The sequence below is a fragment of the Sinocyclocheilus grahami genome, unplaced genomic scaffold, assembly GCF_001515645.1.
Source record: "Sinocyclocheilus grahami isolate Dianchi unplaced genomic scaffold, SAMN03320097.WGS_v1.1 scaffold83.1, whole genome shotgun sequence".
NCBI classification, from domain to species: domain Eukaryota; kingdom Metazoa; phylum Chordata; class Actinopteri; order Cypriniformes; family Cyprinidae; genus Sinocyclocheilus; species Sinocyclocheilus grahami.
This window is the reverse complement of record NW_015505262.1, coordinates 1,590,448-1,602,024: the sequence shown is the minus strand read 5'-3', so window position 1 is coordinate 1,602,024 and position 11,577 is coordinate 1,590,448. Positions and strand designations below refer to the sequence as shown.

Sequence of the window (11,577 nt, the reverse complement as noted above, 5' to 3'; positions counted from 1 at the left end):
CATTAGCGAACATTTTAGTTGCAGTCTGGAGCTTTGCTATAAAGTTTTTGCTGAATGCATTACACCAAAAAAAACAAAAAAACAAAACAAATCTTAAGCAGAAACCTGGCAAGCCAAAACAGACTAATCAAGCGCATCCACCCCCTGTCAACACATCAACGACAGTTAGTAGGACGCGTCTCCTTAAGCACACCAGCGATGACTTAGCAGTTGTTTACTCTAGCTGGCTTGTTGTGATGCTGTTGTAGTTCCCTTGGTTGAGAGTCCTTCTCCGTGCCAAAAAACCCACACACCCACAACTATTGCCACAAGTGAGTTATCCTTTTTTGCAGTCCCAAGGGACCTGTTTGGAGTGGGAAGGGGGATTCGTTCGCCTCTCTGACAGATGGGTCCTTGTTTCTGTCTTTCTCTCCCTCACTCCCTCTCTCCTGAGCTCAGACACAGACACACTTGCTTAGACTGAGATTGAACGAATACAATAGGAATTAAAGCCATGCACACATGCTCCCTCTATGTCTCCTGAAAGCTGAGACCCTTGTAATAATTATAAAAGCAGGGGTGTCTTTGTGTGATGAGGGCTGGTCTGTTGAGGAAACTTCGATAAAAATTTGGACTTAATGACTTTTTCTAATAATTTTGTAAAAGTTGTAAACAAACTATTCAACCAAATAAAGTTTTGAAATACAAATATAAATGTTCTATGTCATTGAAGAACCAGATTGTGCCATAGAAGAACCTTTCGGTTATTAAAATAACCTTTTTTGTCTTAGTGTGAAGAATGTTTTTCCACTATACTACACTATTGTCTTATGTAAAGCTGCTTTTTAGCTTAACTGATGAATTGTGCAGCATTGACACTGTGATTTAACTGAATTAAATCAACATTGAACTGACTTGAGCTGAATAATGACACTATTCTTCTGTGGAGCAATTTTTTAGCATAATTGGTGAATTTTGCAAAATCGACACTGTTATTGAACTGAATTGAATCAAATTCGAACTGACTGGAGCTGAACAACAACACTATTGTTTTCTGTAGAGCTGCATATCACTGAACTGAACTAATTTCATAATTGAAAGGTTTAATGGATGTTCTTCATCTGTTCCAATAAGAAACCTTTGTTTTTAAGACTGTACATTTCCCAAATAGATTCTGAAAACTGAATTCTATTCCCTTAAGAGAATAATAGAGAGTAAGAGTGCGTCTGTGTTTTAAAAGATATGTGTTGTAAAGGTAATCCCAGAGCTCCGGCCTTATCTGCTGCTTACTGGAGCTGAATACAGGAGTTCTCTGGGATGGATCCTGAGGGACAGGAGAACAGCCTAACTCGTGCTCCCGGACACTGGGGAGAAGTGGGGCCGAGTTTTATAGCTGTGGACTTTTAACCTCAGTATTACTCCCTTCATCAGCACATTATTACTAAAACCATTCCTTTTCTCCATTAAACACACTGAAATCATGGCCAATGAGGAATGAGTGGGGGGAAGCAGGGAATAAAAGCCAGTCTGCCAGTTTGTGTAAATCAGTCCCATATTATATCAAGTGCCCACTGCATAATTGGAAGCGTAAAATTGCCCATTTGCACAATATGCCACCTGCAACCCCTTTCTAGGCTGTTCTGCTATTGATACGATGGCTGGAGAGTGTCCACGCAACACCTCTTGCAATTTTTTTAGAGATTGCTTGGAAGTCGTGCAAATTCCATTCTGTTGGGGAATTTTGAGGGTCATACTGGCTATTAGAGCCAACCGAGGATAATTGAACCATTCGAATGAGCCGAATACAATCACTTATAGTTCCAATTAAGGTGGTCAGAGAATTCCTCTCAAACCACATTTTATAAAATGAAGTGCTCATCCAATCGAAGTCCATCCTTTTTCTGAACCCCAACCCTGTTGGGGTGAGCTGTGAGAGATGAGGGAGAGGGGGAGGGGGGGTTCCATCTGCTTTGCTGGCTGTCCTTTGGGACTTGGGCATGCCCCAAGGGGCTGTAGCTGGGAAGGATAGAGGGAGGGGAGGATGGAAGGGAGTGAGAGAAGTTGAATAGATTGCACCCATGCACTAATCAAAGGCCATAATCAGTATGCCCAAACACAATAGACAGATTTTTCCCATTCCTTATTCTAGCTTTTCCAACAAACACAATCCTTAGAAGATTCATATGTGTCATAAAACCAACTGCAACTGGCGTTTTGTAATTAATGACATGAGTGAGCAGATTTGCAGGTTTCATTTCAACAAATTAAAAGATTTTGGAGTGTTTGGCAGGGGGCCACGGATTGTGTGTGATCAGGTGCATTCAGCCCACAAGTGGAAGTCTGATACCCACTGTGGTTCACAGCAATATGACACACGAAGGTGATAAATGGTTTGATTTAATTTTTATAAATTTAGTTTTGCATAAAACTTTTTCATGTTATTTTCTCTAAAACATTAATTGAAATAAATAAAAAATAATTCTGAATATCATCAGTAAATACAGTTACTTTATTTTCCCACAGCTTCAAGAGAAAATGCAATATGCATTGGTGCAATGCCAATGAGCTGACATTTAAATCAGTCCAATGTATTGGTTTTTGAAGTATTTTTCCGCTTTTATACAGACTTTTTGATGCAGAAAAACAGAAGCCAGCTGGAAAACACTACAGCTTCTGATTAAATTAGACGAGCAGTGATTGTTTGTTTGCTGCATGAAAGACAGAGAGACAAAATAAAAGGAATCAAGTTGCATCAGGTTTCATGGTTTCTCGTCAGCTTGGACTTGTTGAGGGATGCCTGGATCTGAAAGCCGCGGGTCCGTGTGGGTACCCCGGCGTTAAGCATCCCATTGATTGAACTGCTCCTCCAGGGCAAAAGCAACTTCAGTGCTTTAGTTAACACCCCTCCAGCCAACTGCAGGGCTTTCCGATTGGCTGGCTGCCTCTAAGCTGCCTGTCTTAGGTTTATTGTTTCGCGAGCCCTACACAGTCAATATTAAGCTTGGCTAATGTGATATAGAGGCAGCTGGAGGAGCCACAGATATTACCATGACACTACAGAGTAAGGGGTGTAATGCCATTAAAAATAAATCAGGTGGTTTGATGATTTGGCATGGTCCAGGGATTCTGTGAGACATTAGGTGGGGCAGTTGCTATAATTCTATTACACATTCTGGGGGAACCTCTGAGGAACAATTGATTCCCTTTGCCTAGTTCAGCATAATTCAATTTATTTTCATCAAAGGCCTGAAAAGAGGAAGGCAAAATAGAAAGTTTACTTTTCCAATCGGAAAAATCAGACACCAGAATGATCAATTCTGCGCAAAAAAGCAGATGTTCTGAAGACCTTTCAACTAAAGTTGGTAAGACGACTACAGAAGTCATACTACAGAAACTTTTGTGAAGCCTAAGTGAAAATAGGCCTAAACCAGGGGCCTAGATTACGCGGGGGACGTGTCCCCCCCACTTTTAATATCACGTAAATTCGTCCCCCGCACTTTTTCGGGCAAGTGTTCGCATAGAGGTTTTCAAGAGCCGGTGTGAATAAATATAGATTTAAATTAAAAGAGACAGGATAGTCTGTGCATGATCTGATGTTTTATTCGGACCCAGAATAAGGCGAGATGAGCATTACGGAGCGCTAAACATTCCGTGCACTGTATGTTTCATTCTAGCGCAGAAAGTCGTATGAGGAAATTTCTAATATGGACAAAAGCGTCCAGCTATCGCTGTATGAAAGCAGTTGTATTCACAGAAAACAGAAACGTTTGGAAACATGAAGACATTAAACATACGATTGCGACAATATGGTTTGTCAAGTCATCTCCAGGTAATAAATAAAGTGTATGAACAATGCAGTGCTAACTGACATAGCATTTATTACAGTATTGAAACTATTCTGCCTTATTATGTGATAAAAAAAGTGTTTGTAGTATAAACAAATCATTATTATTGGTTATTGTCCAGCAGTTATCTGATTTCTAAGTCAATTAAAAGCTAGAAATGAGAGAAAAATTAAAGTTGACTATACACTACCAGTCAAAAGTTTTTGAACAGTAAGATTTTCAATGTTTTTTAAAGAAGTCGCTTCTGCTCACCAAGCCTGCATTTATTTGATCCAAAGTACAGCAAAACAGTAAAATGTTGAAATATTTTTACTAGGCTATTTCAAATAAATGTTTTCTACTTGAATATATTTAAACATGTAATTTATAGTGATTTCAAAGCTAAAATTTTTTTCATCATTACTCCAGTCACAATATCCTTCAGAAATCATTCTGATATTCTGATTTGCTGCTCAAAAAACATTAATAATAATAATAATAATAATTAGAAAAGGTTTCTTGAGCAGCAAATCAGCATATTAGAATGATTTCTGAAGGATGTGACACTGAAGACTGGAGTGATGATGCTGAAAATCCAGCTTTGATCACAGCAATCGTTTTAAAATATATTCAAATAGAAAGCAGTTATTTTAAATAGTAAAAATATTTCACATTAGCCTACTGCTTTTGCTGTATTTTGGATCAAATAAATGCAGGCTTGGTGAGCAGAAGAGACTTCTTTATAAAACATTAAAAATCTTACTGTTCAAAAACTGTTGACTGGTAGGTTTATATAGATTACAGAAATGTTATATTGTAATGTAACATTTCTATCCCCCTCACTTCTGAAATGATGGCTAAGCCCCTGGCCTAAACAACAACGTAAACAACAAAAACAACTAAGCAGAAGATTTAGGACATTTTAACGTAGCCTACTAGATTAGTTGTTGATTAGATTATTGCACAAACAGAGAATAAGAGAAACGTGAGGCCCAAAAATGAATCTCTTTAGTCAGTTGTAAGACTTGATGTTCACTCGGCAGGCTCGCTTTGTTGACCCCTACGTCTTCACTGAGAAAACACGTGAGATCCCCACTGGTTACAAAAATATATTATAGACATTTTGCGGCAAATTAAACAGGTCTGGCGAGCATTTGTAATAACCAAAATGTGCATTAATTAATGAATTCAGTGTGCCGTTGGTCGCGCGGTGGGGGTCCTGTGCCACCATTGTTCTGATGATCGAGACACAAACGGTGATTTCAAGGCCCATTGAGAGCGCAATGGATTGTACGTAAAATCTATTCAAGGGCGGAGAATATTGATTATTCGAAGGCTTCCGTAAAATTACAAAGTGCACTAAATATATCTGGACGTATTTGACATGTTATAAGACATGTACTGTCGATAAACAACTATCTTAAGTTCCATTTACAACTATTGTTTACATATTGTATGATGATGTGGGCTATTAGTGGGTTTAAAAAATATTAATTTTTAGTGACACCATGACAAAAATGATTGAATGGCTCAAAAGGGAGTTGCGCCATCAAACATACAGGCATGATTAGAGCAGGTTTGACATAAATTAGCAGACAACTTGTAGGTAATATTCAGTTTGAAGACGGATAGAGGTTGAACCAAAATAGTCTCATTTAGCCTATAAATTATTTCTCTCTACCGAATTATTTTTATGTAGGCTACTCACGTGTGGCTTAATTAAATAGCAAAAAGGAAGTTTTATAATAGTAGTTTAATAGCCCCATTTATTTCGTTTTGCTGGTCTGGTTAAGGTTTTATTTTGGGCAATACTGACATCTAGTGGTTATAGCCAAGCACTACTTTGCCTTTGTGCTGTCACGCCCTAAGCCTGTGCTGATTGGTTAATAGTAGTACTATGCATAGAATGGTAATTCCTGCCTTTTAGTGATTTCATTGTGAACACACGACCCAGACGCTTCAAAACATAGTAATTAATACCAAAAGTGTTCAGCACACAGTTCACTGGAAATTATCTGTATTATGAATAGCATTAAGATTTGCCTTCACTGGAATACTGGTAATTGTTCATTAGAAGCAGGTGTAATTATACTTTTGCCCAGCTACATTTATGAAGCTACATTTACCCTTTTAATGTACTTCATAAATATTCACTATAAAATACATTAACACTAGACACCTCTAAATATTAAACATGGACTTTATTGATGTAATTAGACTAATAGATTAAATCATCCAGTTATTACTTGAGCAAATCCAAGATATTAATATTGTGTGTGGGGGGGATGCAAATTAAAATGATAATAATACTTGACAGAATCAGCACAAGGAAGCATTGAGGAAGAATGCAAGTGTGAGAGAAATATTTCCCAGAGATGAAAGGAATTGAGTAAAAATAGAAATACCTAGAAATAACCGTAGCAGATCTAGCTCTTCTGCAAACACACACACACACACACACACACACACACACACACACACACACACAAAGAGAGAGGTCTTGATGCAAATGTAAAATGAGTTTCTTTTATACTGATACTGCTGTCTGTCAGTGACACAAACACCCTAACACCCACATATGAACACGATTCTCACCTACATATAAATATAAGCGGAGAGAGTGAAACAGACTCAGTGAGACAGCACTCCTACGCACACTCTCTTCCACTCTCACTGCATGCACATCCACTGCATGAATTCATCCTAAATTATTCCTGCTACCTGCTTGGTTCTCCTACTCGTCCTTTTCTCTTTTTCTTCTATCAGGGGACACACATGCAATTCATCTGACTGAGCTTTTTCCTTGATTTTTTGCAAAACAGTGGACAGGGAGGAAGGACACCTTTCAAGGTCTAAAGATGGCACCAAAACGAGAACCGTCAATTAAAAAGTCTCCATCAGGGGGAACATTACCAAGGCACGGACCACCATTTCCTTGCCCTGCCACAACACCTTCACCACCAAAACCAACTCCTGAGTTGAAACCGCGGATGCTGCGCCCCTCTGATTCCCCCTTTGACCCCAGCACGTTAGAGGTAAGTGATGGTCCTGCAACAGAGCGTTTAGAATTTGAAATTTCTCCTGCTTATTCTTCATTACTATGGCAACATCTCTTCTATGCATCACTAAAATAGCAAAGGGAAATGTAGCAGAGATAGAATGTGGATCAAAATTGACCAAAAACCCTTAATTTGATGTGGATTTAAGAATTATACATTCATATTTTCTGAATGGCAACATGACACACAGCAACACAAGTATCAGATCTGAATTTGATAGTAGTTAGCTGTGAATAAAACATCAGTGTAATCTTCTATCCAGCTTCTGATTACCTTACCATAGCACACAGAAAACTGTGTCAACCCAGCTCTCAAATCTTGAGAGAATACCAGAGCTATATCAGGATTGAAAAATGGGGCACCAATGTAGCTGGTCCACTACAGAGTCCCTGAGCTGCATTGCTGTCACCTTGAATTTGACTTAAATGTGCTAAATAATTTATATTCTTCCTTGTTATATACCTTATTCTCACATCTAGATTGAAACCAATAGAGCAGACCACAATCAGATATTGAAGCTAAGCATAAGAACAATGGGTTTGTGTAGGAATTTAACATGTATACTATATATATATATCTTTGATCAATTGTCTTTATACATTTTATTCGTTATTTATACGATTCACAGATATCCTTATGAATATAAAGCCTACACCTCCATGTGCCTAGGAAGGCAGCATGGCTTCACAAACTTACAAATCATCAGCATTGAACATATACACGCTTTGCCAATTGTGTGCAGTCAATCATTATGCTATAGTGATCTGTGCTGGGAGTGTGTCTGTGCACTTATATCACTCTTTGTATGGCAAGCCGTTTTGACTTTTATTCATTCTCAGGATATGAATTCTTGATATCAACAATTACTTTTCAACTAGTAAAAACTATAATTCTTGATATCTGTAATTGTATTTTCACTAGTTAAATGTCACCATAGGCTGCCATTCAAAATCAATTGTTGATATCAAGAACTGATTTCTTACTATTTGAAATGCCAATTTCACCTATCAGAAATACAATTCTTACTAGTAAAAACCTTTATTTTTGATATCAGTAATCACGTGGTTACTAGTACAGACGTCTATTCTTGATATCAACAATTTAATTGTCACTAGTGACAATGTTCATTTCTGATATCATGAATGTGATTGTTACTAGTAAGAAAGCCATTTTAGATATCAGAAATTACCCTTCCAATTGTTGATATCAGAAATACATTTTCAGATATCAGAAATGAACATTGTCACTAGTGACAATTAAATTGTTGATATCAAGAATAGACGTCTGTACTAGTAACCACGTGATTACTGATATCAAAAATAAAGGTTTTTACTAGTAAGAATTGTATTTCTGATATGTGAAATTGGAATTTCAACTAGTAAGAAATCAGTTCTTGATATCAACAATTGATTTTGAATGGCAGCCTATGGTGACATTTAACTAGTGAAAATACAATTACAGATATCAAGAATTATAGTTTTTACTAGTTGAAAAGTAATTGTTGATATCAAGAATTCATATCCTGAGAATGAATAAAAGTCAAAACGGCTTGCCATACTCTTTGTGTGTAATGAGAAGTCTCCACCCTTCATGGTAGTGAAGGGAAGTCCGACTCATTCTCCCAAATCGGTTCCTTCGAACAGTTCTTGTTAAAGAATCGTTTAAAAAAAAGTGATTCATCTATTCTTTACGTCATGACGTAACACGCTATTTCTAGTGAAATGTTCCAATAAAGTCATTTTAGGTAAATAGCTATTTACTTATTCGCTGTTTCTTTATTTAATATTATGAATACTTTATTATTAATATGATTATTTTACAAATTAATGTTGTAATTTCATGCGTCCAGGTTATTTGTTGCAGCCATGATTCAACCTAACGTCACGTTATTCTCAGTGGCGGCGTTTCAAGTTGTTGACACTTCAACCGTTTGGACTGAGTCAGTCCAATTCGCGAACGAATAGTTCAATCATGGTAGTGAGCCGGTTTAGCTCATTCTTTGAAAAGATCCGACTCCAAGGAATGATTCATTCACGAATCGGATATCGCAACCCTTCATCATAACTCAGCAGCGCGAGCTCGAGTCATCTCACACTCCCGCCGCTATACACACACCCGGAAAACAAACCACTGCAGATATGGTAGGCATATTGCACACGTTTAATTTACAAATAGGTTTCAGTAGATTTTTTCTATATAAACGTTACTAAGTTTATGGTTTGGTAACTACATCCACGATTAGTGCTAAGAATCTGTCGTTAGCCTATTTCATGCTAGCTAACCGAGTTTTACGCCTATTAGTACGCAAGAAAGTGACCAAACCTGTGTAAATTGTTCATGAAATTCTTTTACAGAAATCCAAGAGTATGATAGCTAACTTACATTAATTAAGAGATTGTGTTTTAGCCTGTCTGTCACCCGGTAGCAGGGCTGTGAGTTAACGGACAGTCTTAGCTGGTCAGCTTTAACGAAGGATAGAAAACTTGTCTAACTTTTTCATACGGCCTAAAATACTTTCCCAGGCGGATTTAATGGACCCATAGATGTGTTGTTGTTAGAAATCCCATCTGATTCATAGCTTTGCTATTGTGCATCATTTCATATTCACTGAATGTCGCTCTGTCTCAAAACAGTCTGACTTCAGCGAGGACCAGATTCTTGGTGAGTTTGTGTCTAGTCCATATGCATGTTGCTCTGAATCTGTCACTCTGTATATGTACTATTTCCCTGCATTTCTTGCTAGACAGCCTGCTTTCATCATCCCATCCATTGTATTCTGCTCATCTGTTCCTCTGCATTCCTCCTGCTTTCTTTCCTTACCTTTGTATTGTTTTCCTTTGCCACCGTTGTATGTCATCTCCAGATTGAGTTTAACTTGGAGCAAATACACGGTGAGTGCACTGAAAACTTTTCTATTCTGATGTCACTTAGTTTGCATGGTGTTAAGGACAACAAGCTGCTGTTTGTGCGTCTGATAGCACCTCACCTGCCTTCTTCATTTGAAATGCATTCAGTAATTAACGTAAATGAACGGCAAGAATCATAATTTGGTTTGTTTGAAGAGTAGAATTGCATTTTTGAAGTGCAGGCCTATCAGCTAATGTGTTTCTTCTGTTGCACGATCAGTGATATCTGTAACGGGTGTGTCTGAGTCAGGAAGTGTTGAAACTGCTAACAAAAGAGTGCGAAGTCTTGCCATGTTAAACGTTTAAATATCAACTCTGAAACTTGATTATGTGAGTTATAATGTGTGTTACTAGCAGTCGCATGAGCTTTTTTTGGTGAATGGCCATTTAGGTTCATCTTTGCTCTTGTTTGTTTAAGCAAAGGACGTTGACATAATACTGCTCACTCTCCAGTTTTTCCTCTCATACCATATATGGTTAAAGGCTAAATTTAAGGCATGCAAGGGACCAGCCACATTCCAGTGAGCAGGAAAAGCATTGGAGAGATGGGAGTTTTTTTGGAAGGGCCTGTCCTAAAGGTTAACATTCAGTTATTTCTCTGAACTCTGGCTTGGAGTCAAAAGAATAGTTTATTTATAACCACAAGCACTTTAACAGTTTAAACACTCAATAATTGAAGCATAGGCTTTAAGCTTATGTTTTAAGATTAATAAAACAAAACAAAAAAAAACCTCTTGGCTTTTAATTGTATTATTTATGTTATATATATTTATTTATTTATTTATAATGATGTTAAAATTGTGTATCTAAACATGTCTATATATAATATGACAACCATTTTAGTTTTTCCCAAATTTTGTTTTCTGTTTAAATTTTTTATAGTTTTAATTATATTTAAAATAAATTGTAAAAACAATGTCTAATCAATTAAATTCAGGAAACTGAAATACATATATTTAGGCATGGGCCGATTACTGGTTTCAAGGTATACCGCGGTTTGAAAATGTCACGGTTTCAAAACGCTAATATTTTCTGTTACCGTTCCTGCGGTATGCACTGTTTTTCATGTCTCCTCAAAGACTGAAAGTGCAGGAATCCCTCAGGTTGAGTGCAGTGTGGAGAGTAACACGAACCTCCTCCTCCTGTTGGTGTGAGTGAGTGGTCAGTCACGTGTGTGTAGGATGGCCGAACTTAAGGAGCTGCCCCTGGAACTTACACAATCGGCAACCAGACGTTTATTTGTCTTATTGCAAGCAACTCGTCTCTGTTCTGGACTTGCACAAACTGCGTTGCAATGCAATCGTTTTCCAAAATGTAATTTATGTGAAAATATGAAGTCTGTAAGCGCCCGTTAACACAGGCCAGAGACATTGAAGACAGACGCACAGAGAAAAATACTGTAGCAGGCAGATCACTCACTGTTCATGATGCACGAACTATTGGAAGAAAATCCTCAATATTGATTTGGGGGTTTATATGAATGTTTCTGAGGGGAACTAACTGTCTTCAGAAAAGTTTACGTGGTATTTTCTTTTCATCTCGTCTCTGTATAGTTAATATTAAAGCAGTGTTTCAGCACAGCGCAGCTTTGTTTACAGCGGTAACCAAGGAAACGCTGTATCTGGTGTTCCATGCGCGCCTCCTGCTGCATCTCATTCAGAGCTTCTGCTGTTTGTTTCGTTCAGGCATGTAGTATCATTTCACAAAGCTAGTCAGAACAGAACATTCTTTTTTTGCTTCAAATTGGGTTATTATAAATCAAATTATGTATATGAAATTATATAACTAAAAGATATGTATATGAATTAT

General features: G+C 37.5%; 1 protein-coding gene across 3 annotated transcripts in view; it reads left to right on the top strand.

Annotated features, from left to right (window-relative positions):
• Positions 1–6,646: 6,646 nt before the first annotated feature.
• The window catches only part of LOC107586536 (myosin light polypeptide 6), a 10,808-nt gene continuing 5,877 nt past the window's right edge, over positions 6,647–11,577 (top strand). For 2 of the 3 annotated variants that reach the window (XM_016273956.1, XM_016273957.1), the window contains exons 1-2: positions 6,647–6,838; positions 9,726–9,753. In XM_016273956.1, coding sequence (XP_016129442.1) covers positions 6,662–6,838; positions 9,726–9,753 — 205 coding nt within the window. In that variant the 5' untranslated portion in view covers positions 6,647–6,661. Of the gene's footprint in view, positions 6,839–8,928; positions 9,004–9,495; positions 9,524–9,725; positions 9,754–11,577 lie in introns of those variants that run through there. The other variant, XM_016273958.1, reaches the window with a different exon arrangement.